Source organism: Podarcis bocagei (genome assembly GCF_964188305.1).
Source record: "Podarcis bocagei genome assembly, chromosome: 6".
Lineage (NCBI taxonomy): Eukaryota > Metazoa > Chordata > Lepidosauria > Squamata > Lacertidae > Podarcis > Podarcis bocagei.
The window spans coordinates 65316689-65342474 of NC_138130.1; the positions used below are offsets into that span (position 1 = coordinate 65316689).

The window sequence follows — 25786 nt, forward strand, 5'->3', positions numbered from 1 at the left end:
TTGTGGAAAATGAGTAGCTTTATTCCAGGATTTGAAAATACTGAGCTTTTTGGAATATACAAAGTTTTCGCACCGAAAAGGGGCTGATTCAGAATGCAAAAGCCATTGATGGAAAGGTGCCCCCACGACCTATCAATACTTGCAAAATATGCTTCAGACTCTATAATTCCTGTTAGATTTTTTTCCTCATCACAAGAATGGTTCATTGGAAATATCACCCCACCCTCCCAAAAAAAACCCCAGCCCAATAATAGTATGTTTGGTTATAAGCTAGGTAATTAATAGTCTTGATACTTATTTGTGTGCCCCATTGATATTCAATGAATTTTTCAGTGAAGATCCTGTTTCTATGAACAGCACAGCAGCTAACAGGCCAAAAAAATGGCCCTAGCTGTGCTACAAGGTGCTATCCCCAGAACTGTGGCACCATCGAAAGCTTACTGTGCTGTGTCCATGCTTGTACTTAGACAACCGTACTAGTGTCTTTGTGCAAGGCATTTAACATGCTCCATAGACCAGTGCAATTATTGGCTAGCTCTGGTCTGGATCCAAAGAATGGTATGGCTAGGGAAAGATCTTCTAAATCAGTCTACCCTTCAAGAGGAAAACAGTGAAAAATTAAAGGGTGCACACAGTCCCTTGAACACACCTAAACTTGCTCTTGGAATCCCACTCTATGTTCTAGCAGGTTATAGATGGAGGTTGGCAGGAAAGTAGGGTATGTACCTCAAGCAACAAGGTGCTGCATCTCTCTTCAGCTACTGTCATGTTAACACTGCAGCTGAGATTAATTTAAAGGCTCAAGGCTACCCATCTGTTTAGGATTTCAGTTAAAAGCGTCTGTACTTCATTGTTTCAGCAACATATTCTTATCAGGTACCCAGTTCAAAGTTGTCATCAGAAGCAGCAAAGCAAATAGTCATTTTTCAACAAAAGAGCACTGCCGCAGACACTATTTTACATTTGAACAATTGCTTAAGCGAAAGGCAAAGTACATTCAAGATCTTGTGGGGTTGTTATATGGGGGACTGAACCGTTTGATCATGACAAGATACTTCAGGTCACAACAACAAAATCTCATACAACCACATCAGACATTTAAAAACCTATGCATTTCAAAAGATTTGCCAGTGCGTCTCTGAGAGCAAGTTCTTTAAAACAGAACTTTAAATTTTAAAAACTTTAAATTTTAAAAAATACATTGTTCTAAAATAGCCCACCAGTGCTGATGCAAACTTTCTGTATTTCTACAAAAATAGACGCATAAAGAACTACAAAAAACTGCATTCCTGAAGGAGGACTTTAGGTCAAAGCTAGGTCTCTCCTGACAGTCAAGGGTATGCGTTAGTATATAGACCATGGCACACATCTAAGCAAAACACTGTTAAAAGGAGCATAGAGAAGTTAGATTGGAGAAATGCTTCAGCAGGCTCAGATGACAAATGATATACAAAGAAAGGTTTTCGATTTTTTTCTTCATGTCCTGGGACTTTAAAATGACCTTCTGGAGGTAAAGGCTCCATCCAAAAAACATATGGCTGGTTTGCTCATCATCTGCTTAGTATAATGTTTATTGCCACTGTGAAGAAACAGTAAAAAATAATAATACTGTAGTATCTCCTTCACAAGATGGGAGCTCTTTTAACACTGGTTACTGGTAAAATCCATTTTTTGGTACTTCAGAACCATGATGTCTCCTTACTTTTGTCCTGATGTTGGATGCCTGTTTTGAAGGGGAAGAGGAAATAAGTTTAAACTTGCATTGTTTGAGTGGCTTAATTTGATCAATCAGTCATCATCTTACATCCCACCTTTCTCTCACCATGGAACCTAAGGCAACATACACGTGGTTCCCAGGTGGTCACCCATCCAGGCATCGCCCATACCTGCTTAGCTTCAGTTGGGTGGTGGCCTCAGGTACCATCAGATCATACTCTGGGACAAAAGTTAATTACACCTGTGATAGACTGTACTGTAGTTGACTCCCCACCCCCCGTCCAATTCCAATAAGTAGTACTAGACTCAAAACATATTGATTTAAATCATCTGACATAAACATCCATTTGGTTTCATTAAGAAATGGTATTTATGTGCCTGAGATGCATATAATTTTCAGTTTAAAGTACAGTAGTCTGAAAGAAGAACTGCATGTACATTCATCCCACTTTTACTTCTGGTACACACATTTGGCAGATTTTTTGCATTATTTCTGAAACCTGCACTGCCTGCTTGACCAGAGGTGAGAGCAGGATAAAATCTGGCCAACCGACTGACCATTAGGCTAAGTGAAGTGGCCACGTCAGATCCTGAGGGACAAGGACTGAATAGAGATGCACTGGCCACACATCCTCCAAAGGACCTGCTTTTCTACATGGAATGAAGAGAGGCTTCAACATGTCTTTCACCTCAAGGAGCAAAATGTATTTGGGCAGCCCTAATAAGAGAAGAAGCCCCATCAGAAATGTGCCATTCAAACCACTTTTGCCTCCCCGCCCCCCATTATTTTTAGTTGTTGCAAACATAAAAACATATAGAAGAATAAAACAGTAAATGAATACAAAATGTAATATAAAAGGCTGCCCAATGCAATAAAACATTGAAAGAGACAGTGAAAAACAAGCAACTTCCTAAATGCATTTGAAAAATAAAAATAGCTTCCCCAAAAACTCTACCAAAAAGATGAATCCACTAACAATCATTGAAAATTTTAAGCAAAGAGACAACTGAAATAGCCAATACAATTATCTGTTCCATCTTAATAAATTAAACATAAATATTTCTGTGATATTATTATGAAAAAATGGGTACCTTTTTGTAATGTTTTGGAACATACAAGTTCCTTGATAATGTCCAACCTTATACTGATCTCAACCTGCTGTAACAATGTTTCTTTATGACCTTTATCTTTGGTCTATTTTGCCTTTTAATAAAATAAGTTATTAAAAACATTTACGTGAAATTAAAGATTATGCTAAAGTTCCTGCACTAAAGGGGGTAGGATGGGAACACTCTTGAAATTACTTACTGTTGAATCATTTCCTTATTTTTTTTTTTTGTGGAACTGGCCCAGATTAATTTATGTGCAGTTTTGTAATCTTTTAACATCAACAAGGCTATGTAAGGCTATGTAAGGGTATTCATATCTGATCTGCTGCATCCTCAGTTAATGAATATGTCCTAGCCAGTGATTAGTCTTAATACAATTTACTTTTTTTCCTCATTAATGCTCAGTGAGATAGATATAGATAGATTAGATAGATATAGATAGATGATAGATAGATAGATAGATAGATAGATAGATAGATAGATAGATAGATAGATAGAGATATATGCACGGAATCTTGTCCCTGATAATGTTAGTTTTCATTTTCAATCATTATGGATGCAGGTAAATAGAGATTTTGCTGAATTGATGCAGACTCAAAAGAAAACTTTGCCACTTGTGAATGTTGGGTGTGGGGAGATGAGTCTGGAGCAGCTGCTTCAGTCAGAAATGTTTGTGTGAATTCTCCCTGAGCCCCAGTGTTTATTCAATGGTTACAGATACTTTGTGTAGACTGTGGAAATCCCTTTCCCCAGGCAGTGTTCCATAAGTGGACATAAAATTTCAAAGCTCTCTATGAGTCATCACAATTGCATATAACATCTACATGCAAGCTCTGTTGGGATTAGGGCAATGAACACCATAAGGAGCATTTAAACATTGTATAGCTACCACCAGCCCCAGCCCAATGGGCAGGGGTCGTAGAACTTTTAGTTCAACGTCTAAAGAGCCACAAGTTCCTCTTCTTCCACCATCTTTCCATCCCTAAAGGATTAATAAAAAGTAAACCCACAGGAACTGTGGGTTTTACATATGTGGGAAAAGCCTACCCTGAGTTCAAATAAATGCAAGCTAATTGATTAATATATGGCATGCTATAATATGGTCATTATCATTTATGTTTGTGTTCAGATAAACCTGAAGTCAGCACTGCATGCATAATTAAATGTTACGCATGCATTTATGGACTGGATCCATCATTGACGATGCATCCTCAGTTTTGACCCCTGTACCCAAGCTCTGAAATGGAAAAGTTGGACCGGGCCATTAGCATTCTATTCGTATAACAATAGTTAAAATAGGAGCCATCCCTCACTCACCCCCCCCATCCCAAAATATTAATTCATTTCCTTCCTACGTTCACTTACCCATGAACAAATTGCAGCCCCTTTCATGGTTTTTGAGCCTTTCCTTTAAAAAAAAATAAATCTTAAAATAAGATTCCTTATTCAGCCTTGGACAGACAATCCAATTGTCTAGACAGCAAGGACTACTGGAATTGCTATCAGATGCACCTTTATGTTGCCTTCTATGACAAGAGTCATAGACAGCTGAAATTTGCTCATAAATATACCTTGCCAAAAGGCAGACCCCATGAAGGGGCTAACAATTGCTCCTAGTCATAGCAGACGATCACTTTACAACCTGGAGCATGAAATTTAATTACTCTTGTGTCATCTGTACAGCTGCAAACATAATTAATGGCCATAAAATTGCCCAGATCTTTTAAGGATTCGGTTGTGCTGTTTTTTCTTAATGTCCTGAGGCAGCAAAAGCAGCGCTGTTTTACTCTCTCCCCGATAAAGGAGAATGTGAGAATGAAGCTTGCTAGGTTGTAGCAGTTAGTACAAGAATGTGAGACAGGGCATTTGCACTGCTCTGTTCTCTGAAACCCAAATCCAAAGAACCTTCTAAAAGAAACGGACTATCATCTAATACTATGTGAATGGTACAACTTGTATACTTGTGAGAGCCATCTACTGTACTATTTCCCATATAAACTCTTATATTAAATTTGCAAACAGGAATGTCAGAATTGTACGGAAAAAACTGGGTGGGTTTCCTATCCTTGATGGCAAAAACTACAGTCTGAAAATTGGAACAACAGTTTTATTTTTAAGTACAGGAAAATCAATTTAAGATGTAGCATTGCTTGCTAAAGTCTGTAGTCTGCTATGCTATATTAACAGGCAAAGGCAAACAAGAATTACACATTATATGTGAACCTCGATCTTTTGCCCAATCTGCCCTTGGCTTAAGCATCACTTGAACTACCGTAGGTCCTAAACCAGTAAGTTTAGCCTGAGGTTCTGCCACTTCTCCACACCAGATCTGGGAGAAGTAGAATAAGCAACTTTTTTCAGATCCATGGCTGGCAGGGCTCACTGTAGTTGAATGAGCTATGCAGTTGTATGGGCCAGTTCTATACAGTTATTTCATGGGACTTGTGCCCCTTTTTTCCAATTCACTTTTCAGGTAGCCCTTTGATACAGTTGAGTTTTACTAGTGTTCTCCACTAGGTGTGTAAAAAGACAGGCACAAGTCCTCAAACACTCTGGGAGATGTACAAGGTTCTTTGGATGCCACCCTCTGGACCTCCCATGGAGGGGGCACATGGAGATGATGATCACAGGATCTGAGGTGGTTTGTGTGAGGAGAGGTGATCCTTGAGCATATTGGGCTCCTGAGATGCATAAAGCTTTGCAAGTCAAAACCAGCTGCAAACTCACCTGTCACATATCATAACTTAGTGATAACTAAGTAAATGAAATATCTCAACTCAAAGGCAGTATGATGCTGAATACCAGCTGCTGGGAGACAAACAGCAGGGCGGGCCTTTACGCCTTCTATCAGTTAGGAGTGATTTACAGATTACTGCCTACGCCAAGTAAGGCCTTTGATTTAACCTGACTGCTTGGGATCTTCAGGTTTTTTGTGGTAATGACATCTGCCTTCAAGACAAAGATATCTGAATGAAAGTTGGTACACATTCAAGACACGGCTCCAGCGTGACTCTAAATCCATTTTCGGATGGCTGTGTATCATACTTTATAGAGGATGGCTCTGTTTGAAGGGCTGTCAGAGGACAGTCCTCATGAAGAAGTCCTCTATTTAATGTGTGAGGAACCTCTGGCCCTCCAGAGGTTGCTGAATTACAACTGGGGCTGATGGGAGTTGTAGTTCAGCAACACCAGGAGGACCAAAGGTTCCCCATTCCTGCTCTATTTGAAGGGCTGTCTGTCTACTCATGTCACATTTAAAGGTAAAGAACCAATAGATTGGTAACTTATTTCTCATCAACAGTTAGCATCCAGACAGGAGACTGAGCAGGCAAAATGATCACTTGGCCACAGTCTTTCCCAGATGTATTATATTTCTGTTATTTGTATTTATACATAAAACCAATATAGGTAAAGGTAAATGTGGTGGCGCTGTGGTCTAAACCACTGAGCCTCTTGGGCTTGCTGATCAGAAGGTCAGCAGTTCAAATCCACACAATGGGGTGAGTGCCGATTGCTCTGTTCCAACTTCTGCCAAGCTAGCAGTTCAAAAGCATACCAGTGCATGTAGATAAATAGGTACTGCTACAGTGGGAAGGTAAACAGCATTTCCATGCGCTCTGGTTTCCGACATGGTGTTCCACTGTGCCAGAATTGGTTTAGTCATGCTGGCCACATGACCTGGAAAGCTGTCTGTGAACAAATGCCGGCTCCCTTGGCCTGAAGCAAGATGAGCCCCATTGTCACCTTTGACTGGACATAACTGTCCAGGGATCCTTTACCTTTTTACCCAAATCCAGTAAATGCAAATCTGTGTCCTCTTTTTTGGTGATGCATAGCTTCTTTTTTTAGCAATACACAAGTGGCCACTTTAATCTATTTTCAAGGGACCATGAAACATAATGCATGAGAGAGAGAATGAATATTGAATTACCATAAGGTAACATGATATGTATACTTAATATGCAATTCTTTGTGGTTCAAATGCTAGCTAGACCTGCTGGGATGTCTGCAGCAGGGTAATGGATGAGACCGATGTCATTCCAATGGTACAAAATTTCTGGGTCCTGAGTATGGCGCTCACAGGGAAAAACTTTTGTCTTCCAATTCAGAGAGCATCTCAAAGCACTGAAATGAGATTGTATAGGTGCGGCAGAGCCGCATCTATAAAGGTAATTTGAGAAAAAGTGTTTTGTGCTTGGAATAAATTTATTTGGAAGACTGCCCTGTAGAATGACAGCTTTCTTTTATGCTGGGTTGTTTTGGGGAAGTTTTATACATAACATTTGGGTTGGATTTTGAAAAACACTTTATGATCTCTTGGGTCCACATTGAGTGAATTCAGAACATCTCATTCTCAAACAGGATTGAGTAAGAAACCAGATTCACTGCAGGCTTACAGAAAGAAGAATCCTAAGTTTGCCTAATTTGAAAAAAGGAACAAGGAAGGGTAATTAGAACTGCAAAACAAGAAAGCCAGTATCTGTTTTCTACTGACTTTATATAATAACAGGATGTTTGTGGTTAATTTTTTGCTACACACAATAGAGCTCTGAACCTTGGGATTGCTTGCCTGTATTAAGCGTGTTATATGTTTTGTCTGCTTTATGATTTCAGTGGGAGTAAAGAACTAATTCTTCAAGATCATCATTGCAAATCTTAGCATTCTTGCAACTTCAACCCTTTCTAACTACATCAGGGATTCATATCTAACAGATCAGGTGAAAGAATCAGGGTGGGGGGCTTGTGACCCTCTCAGTTGGTCTTGGACTATAACTCACCATGGTGGCTGATGGGAGATGGGGGCCCAGCAACATCTGCAGTGCCATAGTCCCCCCCCCCGAAAGTGGAGGTCTTGAGGATTTGCTTGGTTACGACATATGTTTCCTAAAATACGAACCACGTGAAAGAGAAAGCTGCAGCTTACCTGTGTCAAACCCAAAAGTTGGCACAATGTCAACTGTTCCATGAAAGGCTCCTGCCCATGCTGAGGTAGCACTGGTGACAGCCGTAGGATCTGTCTTTGTTGCATCACACTGTGGCGGAGGAATCTTGCCTGCGCAAACTGAAGGCATCAGCAAAGATCTGTACCGTGGGTCAAGGTGCGAAGTCGGGTGGTGATGATGATGCATGTGTGCATGAGGATGGTGGCGGTGCATGTATACATCATGCATGTGTCCATATGAAGGGCTCACCTGAGATGCTAATGGATAGTGCCAAGATTCTGGCATACTCGGCGGAGGAGGTGGAGCAGTCTGATGCAGAGTATGTCCTGGCCAGCTGCTGGGATCTCCTGCTGAGAAGGTGCCTGGTGCAGTAACAGGAAAGTCATGATGAACTCCACTTAAGCATGGTGGAGGTGGAGTTTGATAAGAACTGGTCCAAAACGAAGCTGGGAAACCACTCCTCTGGCTTGCGATTGTTGCATTCTCTTTTAAAAGAAACATCAAAATGATGATAAATTCTTCCATGGATCTTGAATAATAAACAGTTTTGCTAACATGAATAAAGAAACAAACGTAAGTTCCATGGACAACTATTTAAAAATGTTGATGAAAGCACAAGTAACTGTACCCTGCCAGAAACCCTTTTTCATGTGCCTCCTCAAACTAAAGCTTGGAGGACAACTATGAGAAAGAAAGCCTTTTTGGTGGTGGCCCTCTGACTATGCAATGCTCTCCCTAGGGAAGTTCACATGGTTAAAACTTTTATGTTCTTCCAGGCCTTTTTAAGATATATGTTTAATTCACAGTGGCAGTCTTAACATATGCATTTAAGGGCTATTTAAGTTCTTTGCTATACAGCAGTTTGTTGTTTGGGTTTCATTGCGCTGCTTTTGTATTTGGGTTTCTGTGTTGTTCGTCTCTTAAGTTTATTGTAGATTTATTGTGTATGGTTTTTTTTTCTATTTTATTAAAATTCTTTTTAGACCCCAGGGCTCACCAAAAAGGGCGTAAGTAACTGGCCACTTTAGTGTCTAATCAGCAAATTTTTAAATGTGTTTGGAAATATAACAAAACAGCTGATTTTAGAACTAAGCAGATTGCAATTCAAGCACAGCTCAAGTCCAAAGCCATTATATTATGAAATCACATACTTTAAATCCCATCTTTCTAAGGAGTGGTAAATGATTCTACTATGTAATGATAGTGCTGGCAGAGATACTACTAGTATTCTTGCCCAAAGCTTGATTTGAAGTAAAGTAGAAAGGAAGATGCTTTGGGGAAAATAAGGGAAGCTAGAGATGTTGCCATGGAAGAATATGCCTATAGGTGATGGTGAGGAAATAAAGTCACAGAAATATCACAAAAATAAGAACATTTCAGCGAGGTGTCTATCAGACCCACCCATATCTATCTGTCTGTCTATCTATCTATCTGGCAATTGCAAAGGTTTATTTGTTTTATTAAGCTAAAGAGCTTTCATATCTAATAAATTACAATTTTCAATGGATTTCCTCATTAACCTTTTATTTTTATTTTTTTAAAAATAAGACTTCAATTTTAACAAAATTTAATCAACTGTACATCAAAAAATATACATGTGTCCCACTGAAGCCCTTACTGTATGTATCCCAGTAGAGAGCTGTGCAGTGACCAACTTAAGCATTCTACTCAGAACCTATTACACCTGAGTTCAATAGAACTTCAAGATGCCCTGAAAAAAAAGCTTATCTAGCCCAGTGTACTTTCTGATGAAGATGGCTCAGCAGAAGACGAAGGCTTTGGAAGGAGAACCACAGAAAGGGAAGCAACACAGTCAAATCCATTTCTCCCATCCTTCGGGATCTCTGGAGATCTTAAGTTTGCCTTCGCATACAACGGATGGGAAATGGTGTTCAGTGTCCAAGAGATAAAAGTGCACTCCTCTGTTCTGTGCTAAATGTGCATGGGGAATGTTAGGTCTGTACAGCTTTAAAATAACATTCTTGAATATTTGTGAAATGTCATCATGCTTCCACACCCAATTCATAAACATTTCACCTCTTGCACAACCAAATTCTTGGAGACAACTTCTTAATCTCTTTTGGTTGTTGTTTTTAAACAAAAAACCTCAGAAAAAACAATTTTGACGCTTCCTATCTGGTGAGGTGATCTCTTGGCATTTTTACATATATATATATTTAATTTCTCAGAAATCATCTCCTCTCTGGTGAGAGTCACCTGAGAATTGCATTAGGATGGCTAGTTAAGATGCTAAAGCAGAGGTGGCAGTAGGTAAATCTGCATCTACCAGTAGATCTCTATGTAACTGCAGTAAATCGGAAAGGATTTATCACTCCTAATTGTTAAGCAGTAGCAGCAACAAAATGGCACACTCATTGTACTGCCAATATGAAAAATATGGGATAGCTAGGAGCAGAGTTTTGTATGGAAGGATGGTGAGTTCTGTTCAGTTCCTTTACTCAGTAGCAGACAACATGGCCAGGCTGCATGGCTTATCTGACATCCCTTCTGGACAGCGGCTGCGGAAGATGGCGGAAAAACTGAGGTTTTTACACAGAGGCTGGATGACCATCTGTCAGGAATTCTTTATTGCATGGGGTTGGACTAGATGACCCTTGGCGTCCCCTTTTAGCTCAACAATTCTGTACTGTGTACTGAGATGAGAAGGGGTGAGGCAGCAGAGAGACTGGCACAGTGCAAACACACCAGCAGGAACAGCAGATTAGCTCCTCTGGCACATTTGCACCCTGCCAACCTCACTCCTGCTCTCCAGCCCAGGATGCAGCAGTGTCTTGGCTGGGTGGGGCGAGGTCAGGTATGCAGTGTAGCCCCATCATGCCATCCGCTGTTGCCCATCCTCATATTGTCTGTCACCAAGGTCAGAATTCTCCCATTCTAAGCATAAAGAACTTAAGGGTGGATCATAGGGTTTTAGTAAACAAAAAACAAACAAACCCCTAAATGGATTCAATATGCCTGCAATCTGCCCACACTTGCGCTAAAGATAGCCAAAGGAGTGCAATTCCTTCTCAAAGCTATTCGGCAATGTAATAGTTCAGCTGTAAATGCGGGACACAATCATTTCAGGCATTAAGTGTTCATATGTTCTTTGATTTAGGTTTTGAGATTTCAATAAAGTACTTAAGTGACTTGATAATATTGATACTGTTTATACCCATTTTGGTAGTATTCAGTTGCTTGGAGAAAACCAAATACATCCCAACTATCACTCCCATTTCATTTTCCAGTTTTCATTAATTTTGTAAAACTAAGCAATCCCATCTGTCTGGAACGGCCAGCTCTTTCCGAAGTCATGATGCTTATCCACCCACCAAACTATATAGCATGATGATAAGATAGCAATTCCTGCATTGTCACACTATAATATCTTGCAGGAAAGTGACATTTTAAAGGTGTAAATATTAAAGAATTTTCCACATGGCAACCTCCCATTCTCTGAGACTAATTCTGTAACGTGAGAGTCACACTCAACGCAACACATAAAATCCACAAGCATATGATCTCCCTGTAGGTTTTATTATTACCAATTGGGAGCCCCATATTTCTGCTCTGAAGATTTAAAAAGTGGAGCTGGACAAAGGGGGGCAGTTAACATGTCTGGTACCTGCATGGTTTCCCCATTGCTCTAGTTACAGTTGGGAGGGGCAATTCAGAAAGGTAAAATAGCATCGGAGAAGCAGGTTTTGCACTCTCTCCAAGTACTATTTCTCTAGTTATCAAAGCCACTGCACGAGGCTGCTAGTTAAGAAGAAGAACAGAAGAAAATGCTAGTTACAGATTTCCTGCATCACATCTCTTTTCATGGTGAAAGGTAGGAGCTGGTTTCAAGCAGACAGTTCCACTAGTGGGAGCCAATGCAAGACGTCAGAATAGCATTCAGGAGGAGAGTGCAAAGGGGTTCCCCACCCACATTGGCTCTAGAAGGGTTAGGACAGGCATATCCAAAGTCTGTTAATTTGGCCCCCTGGCCGGTTTTATCTGGCCCCTGTGGCAGTTCATTTATTGGGGTCAAATCCTAAATAAAGCTCAACAAGTTCGATTCTTAAAAAAGCTCAATAACTTTGGTCGGCCCTCATGCATGTTCACTTCATCAAATCCGGCCCTCTTTGAAAAATGTTTGGGGACCCCTGGGTTAGGAGAATCGCTATAACAGCATGCAGGAGGAGAGGGGAGATTGTTCCACTAGTGTAAGGGAAAACGCTTACACTAGTGGAACAATCATAATAGTGTGATGTTGAATTCCTCTCCTAATTTTCCCCAGGAATTTCCAAATTTTGCATGTGGCTAATCAGACTGCATGGGTAACACTGGTTTTGCAGGTCAGATTTTTGTGTATCTGTGTCCTGCAGTCCAGGTGTTGTATGGCAACCTAATCTTTAAAAAGAATGTAGACCTGAAGGTGTATATAAAACCCAACTTACGTGCTCACAAAACCAAAGGAATAAAGTAAATGAGATGTAACCAAGTTTTGCTTATAAACCTTACCTCTCCATAGCCCTGTCTTGCTTTTTGAAATGGCAGTCTCTGGACTGAAGCGACTAGCTTGGTTTAAAGCTCTTGAGAAGTGTTCATCCACTACTGACCCAATATCACCCTGAAAGTAAGTGAAAAGGACGCAGCGAGAGTTAAGGTACTCCATATCAGTAGGCTGGTCTTTCTCATCTTCCTCTTGTTTATTAGGAAGGGTCGCTTCCAGAGATTCCTGCATCTTGCTGTATACAGCTAGCTTACTCTGGTATAAGGGAGGAAAAACAGAAAGAAAGAGAGTAAGATAACTTCAAGTACAGACCACAGAAACAAACATGCATTTAACGTATGGCAATGGAGAGACATTTTATATTATTATACATTTACTTGTAGCCAGCCCTATCTATTCTGTAAGTGCCTGCCACAGAGAATAGCCATTCATATTGTGTCATATAGGGATGAAGATAAGTAGAAATGCAAACCAAATGAAATTAACTGACTTAACAAACACCACCAAGATTAATGCACAAATCAAAACATAACCCCTTCCATTATTCAGTGGCCAGTGAGGCGTCCTACAGATATCCATAGAATCATAAACTGTCAGGTTAGAAGGCATCCTTGGGGTCATCTAGTCCAAACCCCTGCAATGCAGGAATCTCAATATGTTTTTGAGCACAACTCCCGTAATGCCTCAGCATTGGCTGTTCTGGCCAAACTAATGGGAGTTGTAGTCTAACTAAAACTTGATGGTTCAACATTGACGATGGTGGATTTTACAAACAGTCGTGCTGGTTCTTGTTTTAAATGACTCAAGTGGCTCAAGTTCATGCTGTTATGGTGCAGTGCTATGCACACCTATCTGGCAGCTTTGCACTGAACTCAGCAGGAATTCCTCGTGATAACCATGCTTTTAATGGTATTGCACTGATCCTCAATCAGCCAACTGATAAATTATTACTCTTGATCAAGTGATGGATTTTCCCAACCCTAACGTATCAGCGGAAAGCCTCTGCGTATCTCTCCACAATTTTCCAGCTTCATAATTCAGTTTTATTCGTAAAATATTCCAGCTTCATAATTCAGTTTTAGGCATTCTTCACTATCCTCCACTTGTCATAGCTTTCCTGGGCTTAGTTATCATTTGTGGAGGAGGAGGATACTACACATAGATGTGGGTAGCAGAATCGAGCCATTTGTGAGCGGGGAGAGGGGGAGTCTAAGCATTGCCAAAGATACAAAACAAATCTGTGCTCTTCCCTCATTCAAGCAAATGCTGCATTTTTTTACATAACACCAACTTATAAAAACATTGCATATAAAAGATGATTAAATGTGATGAGATTGCTGTGAGATAAACAAACCCTTTTAAAGTTCATAAGGGGGGGGAGAGAGAAACATAATTAAAACCAATGTTGGATGATGAAAGCCTCTGCGTATCTCTCCACAATTTTTCTATCAAATCAAACGAAAATGTCAAAATAAATTAAGTGTGAAGATCAATTTTACATGGAACATATTTTTCAGATGTTCCATGTTACGAATGTTTTCCAAGAAGCCCAGATCCACACCCCTCTGGCAGTGAGCATCCTTTTGTGCCCAGCATGGGGGAGAGAAGGGAACGGGTGTGACTGTTGGCTGCATGGCCAGTGCCTGTTCATCTTAGGGTACAATTGCCAGCCATGCCACCTGCTATGGAGGCCTCAGCATTTGGCTGACTTGCTCATGCAGAGCTAGTTGGCTGGGGGACCAGGATACATACACCAAAGTGGAAGCTCCTTTGCTTTGGTCTCCACCTGAGGAATAAACTCGATGATTCTTGTCTTACCTCCTCTCCCACTCTGCTATCATATGTCAGCTATCCAGGGCTATTAGTTCCCCTTTCTCATATGAACTTGTTGTGCATATATTTTGGTTCATGGCAGTCTGTGCTTTTGTTTCTTAACTGCTACAACTGGCACTTAAGCATTAGACACAGACCATAGTTTGGGAAGTAAGGGGCTTCCAGGAACTGGCAGACAGATGAACCACCTTGGTGGTGGCAGGCAGCTCACATGGTATGTTTGTTCTAAGTCACTCCATCCCCCCCTGCCCCAGTAATTTCCATGTTATTTGCAGAAGGAGTTGTTATTAGCATCAGATTGTCCCTGCTTGTGTTACACCATCCTCAAGCACGCTGCAATCAAAAAGGTTGCAGGTTTTTAACTCAGCTCTCTGTGGGCTTATTATCCACACTTACCTTTCATCCACTGGTACAGCCTGTGCTTTAAAGCTCGGGGTCTGAGCACTCTTTTCCCCTCTGAAACTTCCCCCTTGAAAATCTACTCTTTAATGCTCAATCGGTGCAAATGTTAGTCTGTGGAAATACCAAACTGACATTCACTCCGATTGAGCAGGTTTTCACAGGGAAAGCTCTGGAGCAAAATAGGGGGGTGGACAGTGGGACACAGAGCTTTAAGGTGCCGACCTGTGCCTGGAAAGAGTGGGGCAAAAGGTATGTATGGATAAGCCCTTAGTGTTTCCCATTCTTCCCCTTCACCCTCTGTGCAGCACAATGTTTGCCACCATTCTTAGGCTCTCAAAGAAGTAGTCTGTTAAATAGCATTTTAGCCTGACCCAGGCTTTTCCAACCTAGCGCTGCCCATATGTTTTGGGCTGCAAACTGCCATAGGAAGAGTCAAGCGTTTTATAACTTTCACTTGTTTCATTTCCTTCAGCTGAGCAGCATCACAATGACCCATATTCAAAAGTTAGTATTTTCACTTTCTTAGAAATACCACATTGTTACTCACATCACAAGAGAACAGGGTGAGCAACCACAGCCCTGGGGGCAAAATGTAACTCTTCCTCCAGGTCCCTTGGTACTCACTCCCCACCGCCACCCCAGTTTACACACCCTCTTACATGGCAAACTGTGTCATATATTAGCAATAATCAGTAGTTTAAAAAAAATAACGGGAAGAAAATTGCATTGCAGTGTTCACTGTCATGCATTTTCATCTCTATTTTTCATCATGGGCCAGTTTAGGCGTCGTCACACTCCCTGCAAATGTAGCAGTTGACTCTGCCCTTTGCAGATTTCATTTTATTGTTATTGTATTCCGTTTGAGTTTTCGGCTTATTGAGATCATTTTCAAATGGCAAACCAGGAAAATTTACATGTGAAGGGTAGGCCAAGGGGGCAATGTGGAAACTTGTTCCTGGGATCCAGATGCTACTGCTGGAAGTCTGCTAGCGTTTGTATATAGTAGGTGGAATTCAGGAAATTAAAACTCATATCCAGAGCTGCTGCTCTGTGCAGGAATGCTCTTCGTTTCATGGTCAAGGCTCTCTCACTGCATTTGCATTTCAATCTTTCCTGTTTCTCATCCCAAGAGTTATTGCTGAAAGTTATTTTGGTTAATTTTAGAAAATGAAGCTGAATCTTTGATATTCCTATTTTATCCTGAGATGCTAACACTTTACCAGACTAGTGGCAAACTTTCTCTACATACCTAGAATGTTTGTTTCAACAACAGGGTAATACTTGATATACATTTTCAAGCAACAGAAACCAAATGAATCCCCCCCCTTAAAGTTTTCACAGTAGGACAATTCCTAAGACATCTCTTTGAGCCTCAACATTGTTCATGTTATGAAGTTAGATTTTCGTTGGCAGTTTTCAAGAGATAGGGGAATCCTAGCCATAAAATTAAACTTTACTAACACTTTTAAAGCAAATTATTCCTTATGGTCCTCTTCCAAAGCACCTTGATGTGAGTACATACTAAGGCTTCTCCATTCATTTCAATGAATAAATCAACTAAAATGAATGGAGAAGCCTTTGCACACATGAGAGTTCTGAGACTGCATTTCATAGGATGGCTGCTATTGCAACCCGTGCCATTTGACCAGTACTAACAGATGACCCTTTGTCAGCAAAGTGGCAACAATACTGCAGAGTCAACATTGCTGTAAGCATAACCATGCATCATCTGTGGCATGAACCATAATAGCAGCAGGGCATGCCATGTTGCATAGCAGAAATAAGCAAAGCCATCTTGCAAAGATGCCACAGAGCAAAACTAGGAATTATTCCCCCATAGGATTCTCTGCCATCACTAAACACACCCTCACTGGCACAACGCCTTACAAAAACAGACCAAAGATCTATCTAGCCTGCCAGGCAATAGTCGTCTCCTGTTCTGGTTCCTCACTGACTCCGAACCTCGAGGTATATAGGCATCATGACTGGTAGCAAGTGACAGCCCAATTCTCCATGAATTTGTCTAATTCCCTTTCAAAACCATCAAAGTTGGTGACCATCACAATGCTTGTGGTAACAAATTCCATAATTTAACTGTGGGCCCATTTTCTCTACACCATATATACCTCTTAACATGGTCTCTATTACTCATCTTTTTTCTAAACTATAAAGGACCAAGCTATGTTATTTCCTCTTGCAGAAGAGTAGCTCATAGAATTGCACAGTTGGAAAGGATCCCGGGGTCATCTAGTCCAAACCCCTTCAGTGCAGCTATTTCCTGGCACCTGCTGCATTATTCTTTTAAACTGGAGACTGAAACTGGCACCTTCTACATGCAAAACATGCCCTCTTGCACGGAGATACAGTCCATCCCCATATTATAAAGATATCCTGGAGCTTTTGAAAACAGATCCCCATAAGCTTTAAGGCCTTTCCAGCGATGAAAAATAGGACAAGCTCAATTTGCAGCCCCAATAAAATGAACTGAATAATAAAAGGACAAGAACAAGTGTGTGTGTGTGTGTGTGTGTGTGTGTGTGTGTGTGTGTAGAGAGAGAGAGATAGAGACACGTTTACAAATAGTGATGCACAAATTGCATGTCGAGTGCAATCACCCTGAAAATTCCTAAGTCAATGCATTCACATAACTTACACTACTGAGCATTTTAAACTACAACCTTTTTTCAAACTGTGTGACATATTTCAGTGCTTTCCCCCATTATTTTTAATGCCATCGTATTTGGAAACAAAAAAATACAGGTTTTAGCCTATTGTGGTTCTCAGCTCTTGGAAGGCTCTTAAACCTAGCAGAAGTTTCCATGAACTGAGGGGGGAGCAGTATTTGATGATTTGCCTTCCCTTTTGCAGCCCACTGTGCCCACCAGAAATCTGCTCCAGAATGTTGGAAGGCCCTCCGGAGCACTTCAGGAGGTGACTGGGGGGCGGGGCACTTATAAAAGAAAGGTGTGATTTGCAAAAACTCTTTTCCTCCCACCTCTCATTTTCGGAAGCCTCCACTAAAGGAAAGAGCCTCCCAAGACCAGACATACATAACTGGCTATAACCAACCAGTGGCGTAGCGTGGGGGTGCCAGGGGTGCCGGCCGCACCGGGCCCAACATCTGGGGGGGCGCGAGTCCAGAGGGCCCAGCCCCGTCGTGCCCTCGGCCCGGCCCTATTGTCAGAGCGGCCGGCCAGCCTCTGCCTGCTCCTACCTTGCCCACCTGAGGACTGCGGCAGCGCCCGCCCCCGTGGCCACCTACCCCCGCCTCACCCATTGGCTTGCCTCCCTGGGCCCCGCCTCTCTCCGATGGCCGCGGGGGTGTCCTGCTCGGCGCCGTCGCCTTTTTTCAGGAGGTAGGGAGGCTGGACGGGGAGGTGGGGTCAGAAGCGGGCAGAGAAGGAGGGGAGCTCGTAGCCAAAAGGGCTGCACCGGCCGGCAAAGGGCCGGGGAAAGTTTGGAGAGGAGAAACGCACCGTCATGATTTCCCGATGGAAGCGGCAGGATTAGGGATGGCGAAGCGTAATTACACACGAATTTCGCTGGGTGAGAGCTTCGGGGATCGATCGGCGGAAATGGGAATCGATTGGAATATGAGAAAAAGAGAGAGAGAGAGGGACCATCATTCATAAGCATAGATTTGTAGGGTTAGGAGGCGCAAATCCACGGGTTAGGGGGCGCAAATTACTTGCCTTGCCCCGGGTGTTGACAACCCACGCTACGCCGCTGTAACCAACTGATGTTTTTGTTTACAGTTTCAGATTAGTCTCTTGGATCAATGCTTATAAAACTTCTTAGTGATGAGGTGAAGTGTCAGAAATTGTTGAAGGCATAACTGGATATCGGCAGCAAAGTTTAAAGCACACTTCCTGTGAGTGTTGATATGAATAAATTCGCATTGATATGAAAAGGATGGTCAGGCCACAGGCCAAATGTGTCTGGTTAGTGCTGATGTCCATCTGCTGGCAATTGCAAATGTTTGGCTCTCCTCTACCCTATTTTCTCCTTCCTTTCTCCACCTACAGCAGCATGACTGATTCCCCCCCACACACCCCGATCCCCTTCCCACCAATTAAATGCAGCCTGTGCATTTAAAATATCACCTGGCTAGCAGGCATGACAGGTAAGTAAATACAGGGATAGTGAACAAGAGATTCTAAGTACAGCATATGAAATAATCTAGTGCAGTTTAGTCACTGCCTATTTTCCAAAACCCTACTGCTTACCTGCTGCTTACCAGGGTTGGCCATTGCTGCCTATGGAAAAGAAATGCCAGTTTCTTTCCTACCTATCATAAGAACCATCCTAATAAGCATGCAAAAGGAATTACCATCAACCCCACCCAGTATGGCTAATAGTCAGGGGTGATGGGTGTTATAGTCAAACAACATTAGGAGGGCCAAAGATTGTCCACCTAGGGCATGCTGCAGTCTAAAGGTGTACACTTCACCATACCAGTGGTTCAGTGGAAAAATATCTAAACATATGCTGAAGCATCCTAATTGAAATCAGTGGGATCTGAAAGTTCACTTTGGCATGATCAAGGCTAAGTAGTGAGTAATCTAGTGTACAATTTTAGTTCAGAAAACATCAGCTTGTTGCAATATTCATGATTAAATTATAATTAACAGAAAATGAATTTGGAATTCTTTTCCCATTGTATTTTGTCAACACCAAAAGCAGAACAGGCTAGACAGAGCCAAGGGAAAAGGGAAAAAATGAAACTGTCTAAATCTGTTGTTTATGTTAGGATTTATGTAAGCCATGGTTGGGGTTATTAATATTTTATTTTATTTTTTATTTATAATTTTCATTTATATACATTATAACAATTATTTAACCATAGTTTTAATATTTTCAAGTTTCAACTCCCTTTCCCCTCTTTCTGCGGTTCCTTACATTTATTTTCATCCTTTCCTGCATACTTCAAATTGCTTTTAATCATCTGTTCTCATATATATATATATATATATATATATATGCAGGTTTTGGTGTCTTCGGGTGTCTTCCCGTGTAACTCTTACACGGGAAGACACCCGAAGACACCAAAACCTGCATTCCTGTACCCGTGAAAATCTACGAAAGCAAAAATATATATATATATATATATATATATATATATATATATATATATATATATATATATATAATAGGTGAAGGTAAAGGGACCCCTGACCATTCATTAGGTCCAGTTGTGGCTGACTCTGGGGTTGTGGCACTCATCTTGCTTTATTGGCCGAGGGAGGCGGTGTACAGCTTCCGGGTCATGTGGCCAGCATGACTAAGCTGCTTCTGGCAAACCAGAGCAGTGCATGGAAATGCCATTTACCTTCCCGCCGGAGCGGTACCTATTTATCTACTTGCACTTTGACATGCTTTTGAACTGCTAGGTTGGCAGGAGCTGGGACTTAGCAACGGTAGCTCACCCCATTGTGGGGATTCAAACTGCCGACCTTTTGATTAGCAAGTCCTAGGCTCTGTGGTTTAACCCACAGCGCCACCTGCGTCCCATATATATCTCATATATATGTTTAAAACTGCAGGTATTCACAATAATCCTGCCAATGTCTTGACCTGTTTACAGCTTGTTTGTAAATACTCAATAAACCACTTCCATTCCTTTCTAAAACGTTTGTTGTCTTGATTTCCCATTCTTCCAGTATGTTTTGCTATTTCTGCATACTCCGCTAGTTTCTGTATCCAATCTTCTTTTGTTAGGACTTCTATATCCTTCCACTTTGGGGCAAATAACATCTTTGCCGCTATAGTCGCATACATAAATAAATTTCTATATTGTTTGGGTAGTTCTAATCCTATAATTCCCAAGAGAAAAGCTTCTGGCTTTTTTTACTAATGTTATCTTAAACATCTTTTTCAATTCATTATATATCATCATTTCCCAGTAAGCTTTAACAAGACCACCACATGTCAAAAAGGTGCCTTCTTTCTATTTATATTTCCAACACTTATTTGACTTTGATTTATACATTTTTGCCAATCTACTAGGTTTTAGGTACCATTTATATAGCATTTTCATATGATTTTGACTTAAACCATAACATGCTGTAAATTTTATATCTGTATTCTATAATCGTTCCCATGCTTCCATTTCTATATTATGCCTAATATTTATTGCCCAGTCTATCACTGAAGATTTCACTTGTTCATCCTTTGTCTCCCAGCCTAAGAGCATCTTGTACATTTTAGACATCACTTTAACATTACAATTTAACATGTCTCTCTCTAATTGTGATAGTTGTTCCCCAAACCCCCACTTCATATCCTTTCTAAATATTTCATTCAAATGATATTGTTACTATTTTGTTACCATTCCTAGTAAATCCTTAAACTCTTTTAATTTAAATTATCCACCCTCCTCTCCTAGCAAATTTCTATAAGTCGCCCAACTTTCCGGCATATTTTTCTTTTTCACTGCTATGGCTTCAAAAGGTGAAAGCCAAAGTGGTGTTTCAGTTTCCAATAAAAAAAATTGTATTTGTCCCATATTCTATACAAATTTTTCCTGATCATATTGTTTGTAAAACCTTTATGTACTTTCACCTTTTCATACCACAAATAAGCGTGCCAACCAAAAATATTATCGTGACCTAAATCTGGGGTTGTTATTGTTTTAGGGTTTGTTTTTGTTTTTTGCCTGCTACGAGCTTATAAAGTATTACATAGGCAAACAAATATTCCAAATCCCCTAAAATATCACTGGCAGCGTCTTCTGAATTTTATTGACTTTAAATGTTGCCATTCTATAACCATCAAGTGTGCAAAGGTAAAGGAAGTGTGATTGTTTTTACAATTTTTAGTCTTAGACCAAAGATTCCCCAGACACATTTCCCTGCATGTCCACTTCCATTAAAATCTATCCACATGCACCTGTGAAACAGATGACCAGCACAGTTGGTGAAGCTCTGAGAGTGCCCGTCACCTGTTTGAGGGAAAGGCTAGATTTGGTCCTCTTCTCCCTAGAAGGAACCAGTGCTTTCAACCTCGCCATGCTGATGCCATCAGGGATGTATATTGGACTGAGTCAGAACATACCAGCATACAGCCATAGGTGCCATACACAGAAGATTTTTGCGGTCTATAGCAAAAGCTGCAAGGAATGTGACCCAGCAAAGAAAACAGTATGTGGAAGCTGCTCCAGGCACATTACCTCTGCTAGATAGCAGTGAGAGTCGGGGTTCTTATCAATGTTACGCAATATCATAGTTATTACCCTCAGGTTTTATTAAATCAGAAATCCATAAATACGTGAAAAGAGCAGAGTCATCACCTCTTTACAAACTTGCCAGCTTGGAAATATAAAAAAGTGGGGGGAGAACATGCCAAACAGAAGTAAAGTGTTTCCTAAACTAAACTGTGTTCAGGCAATGAAGCATACCTGTGTTCAGGTTGTCAACAATTAAAGTTAATCACCGATTTCTTATCGCTGTTAAGATTCATATAGAAAAAAAATGAAACAAAAACCCAAGGAGAAAAGATCAAGGCAGGAAAACATAGGGACAGTGGCATATAGAAAAAGCTAGATCTAACAATTTGCCAACAAAGAAATTTACTTGCTTAAATAAATGGTACGCTCTATGGACTCAGTAATCTCCTAAAAAGAAAGCGACTTCTTAATTTTAAAAATACATTGATTAAAAAAGATGCTCAAAACCTGGAACTGTAAAAAGAAAAAGTAGAGATGAAGAAATTTAAGGTATATAAAGCCTAAATTTTCCACTGCTACACTGTATTTCCAAATATGATAGCAAACTAGAACATCTGTTCGTATTTGATCTCTTAGCAAATAATACTTGAAATTGTGGAATGCTTAAACAGTAAAACTACAAATCAGTAAAATGGTTTCAGTTGCAACTGTAATAACCCAGATTGCAAAATAAACTTCAGTATACTTCAATGATGATGGTGATGGGAAGACATCCCAAATTCTACATGCTCTTACTGTCCATGTATAATGGACCTGAAAAGGTTAGCCAAGCATTGCTCAAACTGCCTTGGCAATGAATAAAGAGGAAATAATAAACTTGAAAAAGGGATTTTGTATTTTAGCCCATATTTGTGTCTCCCAGGCAAGCTGGTATTAAGGGTCACTTCCCATGTACGGAGAAAACAATTTTTGTGGATAATAATGATAAAACCTTATGGAATGCAGCAACAACCAAAAAATGTATTCTCAGATGACTGCATCGGGGCCAAGTCAATATTAGTCCCACTTCACCCACGCACAAGCATAGTCTAAAAATGCTGTCAGCCTGATAAGAATTTCCTGATTTACTTTGTTACATCAGATTCTTAAGTTAAAGGGTAAAAACAGCCCTTGCCGCTTTACTAGAAGAACAAGATGTTTGACTGTCTTTAAACAACAACAACCCTCTTCTCCTTTATTTCTGCAAAAGAACTTAGTACTTTAAAACAGCACTGTAACAAAAAACACAGTATTGGGGCTTGTTTTATCAAGTGAGGTGTCCTGCACACCAATTAGACATCCTGTGAAACTTTGTGAATGTTTACTCAGAAGCAAGTTATACTGTGTTCAGTAGGACATGGTACATGTGTTCAGGATTGCAGCCATAGTAATAATATGCAGAACGTACAACTAGGCCATTGTTGTAGTTAATTACAATGAATTATGCTTGGGATAGAAGTAATACTGTTTACACCCACAAAGCAATGCTCTCAATTAAAAACCCAAATGAAGCAATTAAAACAGTAAAGGCTATACAGGCTTAATTCCTATTGAAGTTAATAGGGCTTACTTTTGAGTTGACCTGTGTAGGATTACTGAAAGGCTTGTGGCACCTCAATGTAACAGATTTGTTGCAGCATAAGTTTTTGTGTAGTAGAGCCCACTTTATCAGATACATCTGATGAAGAGGACTTTCTTCAGTTCACAAAAGTGTAAACCCAAATTAATCTGGTAGTCATAAAGTACCACAAAACTCTTCTGTTGTACCTTTTGCTCCAACATACAGACCCATTTAACTCACTGCAATTACGAAAATGACTTTCTGTCTATGCTCTTGAACGGGGCAACACCTACAACTGACCAGGATAGCAAGTTTAAGGAGCGCACATTTACTTGGAAGTAAACCCTTACACACCACAATCCCAAATTACATTGTATGGAGAGAAAGATCTCCCTCCAAAGTAACTGTGTTCCGAGTATGCCTGTTAGAATCAACGAAACTAACTCGCAAACAAACAGATCTCGCAATCCATCCCATTGTACTTAGAAATAAGTTCCACTGAAAGCAATGGAGCTTGCTTTCGAAAGCATACCTTCAGAAGTCAGAGCACAAATGCAATCTTCCTTAAGGGCACCATCCCAGCATTAATTCAGAATTCGGGGGGCGGGAACCAGATGAGCAAAACCAAGGTGCGATGATCGAGCGCCCCAAACGTGTCTGCGCCCAGCGATCTCGTCAGGCGCCATGCCTAAGTAACGCGGACGAGCTCTCCTCCGCTTTCCCGTGGGCAACTTTGGCCAGGACTCAGCCCTGCGCGATCTTTTCTAGGAGCGGGGCCGAGCGCCGGGGCTGCCCTGGCCCTCAGGTGCCGGAGGATGGGCGCAGGCGACCGAGGAGAAGCGCTTCCTGCTTACCTCGCGAGGCTCTCGCAACCCGAGTGGCTGTCGAGAAAGCGAGTCCCGCAAGGGTCCGGCCACAGAGTCGGGGCAACCCGAGTCACTCGGCTGGATCCAGAAAAGTACATACACTCCAGACCCTGGGGTCCAAAGCCGTCTCAAGTATATTCACACGCACGCCCAACTTTCCCCGCTCTCTCGCGCGCTTTTAAGACGCACAGACACGCGTCGTTGAGGTCCAGACGTTCACCTCTCTCATTGCCGCCTTTCCCCTCCCAGACCCACTTCCGCACAGTCACGAGCAAGTGAGGTAACTCGCCAGAGGGGGCAATCCTGCAGGCACCACTAAAGGACACCGTCCCGTCGAAGAAGTCTGTTTCTGCTATTTGAGCTTCTAGAAAGCGCCAAGAAACTTCCGCATCAGAGCCTAAGGTGACTTGGAGCGCCTCTGCTGCTGCTTTCAGGGAGCTGGAGGTCGTGAAAACCCGCTCCGTCTAGGTCCCAGTCGCAGCTTGACACTCTCACGCCCCACACCCCTGACCTCCAGGTGTGCTCTCTGTTCACAGGCCGGCGCGCCTGACATTCCCCCCTCGGCTGGGGCTCGGTCCCCCTCTCCGCCACCCCGCCCAGGTACACACACACACGTGGTGGCAAAGAGCCCCGATGCCTTGTCTGTCACAAGTAGTGACAGGCAGTGTGTGCCGCACCCAAGGGAATGTATGTGCCTGCGACGTGGGAGAGACAAAGCGGGCGTCTGTGCGAGAAAGAGCGGGTGACCGTGAAGAAGGACATAAACATTCCTAAGATACGAGGAGTGACGCACATCGACGTTTATGTCAACACTCGCTTAGAGCCACAAATACTCAAGGCACAGGTCGTCGCACGCGCTTAGGACATCGCGCACGCTGGAGCCTCGTTCACACGTGCATCACCCCCTGACCGATGCATCCGTCACTCGCACATACCGGAGTTAGGAATCTCTGTTCAGGGCCATGAGCTGGCGACCTGGCTCAGGTTCATCACAGACCCGTGTAAAACCAGCGGGAGAGTCGCTCGGAGAAGCGGCTCGCTTCATCCCAACTGAGCCGCCCCGTCTGGTCTTCTCCCACCCCGCTCCTAGAATGGAGCCTGTCCCGCCTCCTGCGCGCCCGGCGAGGGTCTCACCTGCTGGCTGTGCGCGAAAGGCGGCGCAGGAAAGGCGCCGGGGGCGGCGGGACCCGCAGCTACGGCGCCGGGCAGCTTGAGCTGGGGCGGGCAGCCCGTCCCCTGCGGCTGGTGCCTCACCACGTCGGAGCAGCTCATGGCAGCCGCCGCGGGACCGGCTAATGCCAGCGTCCGGAGAAGCGGGAGCCGAGCCTTCCAGCCGCCGGTGCCGGTCGCCGCGCTGCCTTCTCCCATCCGGGCTCGGGCGCGGAGCCTCGGGCTGCGGAGGTCAGTGGCGGAGGCGCCGTCATCTTCGGGAGTCTCGGGGAGCCGCCGCGTCGCTTAAATAGAAGCCTTGGGCGGAGGAGGCAGCGCAGCCCGGGGAGGCAGAGCAGGGGCAGCACGCCTCCGCCGCCCTGATTATCATAGACACAATGAGGGGCTGTCGCGCTCTGCCAATAGCTGCCCGGGCGCGGGGGAGCCGCGGCCCAACTTGGCAAACTCCGCCCCGCCGCCTTCGGATTGGCTCAAAGTTAGTGT

General features: G+C 42.3%; 1 protein-coding gene across 3 annotated transcripts; it reads right to left on the reverse strand.

Annotated features, from left to right (window-relative positions):
• Positions 1-25666, reverse strand: VGLL3 (vestigial like family member 3). Of its 3 annotated transcripts, none has more exons than XM_081199694.1 (4): positions 25268-25663; positions 12276-12384; positions 7751-8254; positions 1-1723 (listed from the first exon to the last, which is right to left on the reverse strand). In XM_081199694.1, the coding sequence occupies exons 1-4, from the start codon at positions 25499-25501 to the stop codon at positions 1680-1682; spliced, it is 891 nt and encodes a 296-aa protein (XP_081055820.1). In that variant the 5' UTR covers positions 25502-25663; the 3' UTR covers positions 1-1679. The 3 variants fall into 3 exon arrangements, with proteins under 3 accessions (XP_081055820.1, XP_081055819.1, XP_081055821.1); XM_081199693.1 differs by having other exon boundaries at positions 12276-12522; XM_081199695.1 differs by lacking the exon at positions 1-1723 and adding an exon at positions 5299-7710 and having other exon boundaries at positions 8019-8254; positions 12276-12522; positions 25268-25666.
• Positions 25667-25786: the final 120 nt, after the last annotated feature.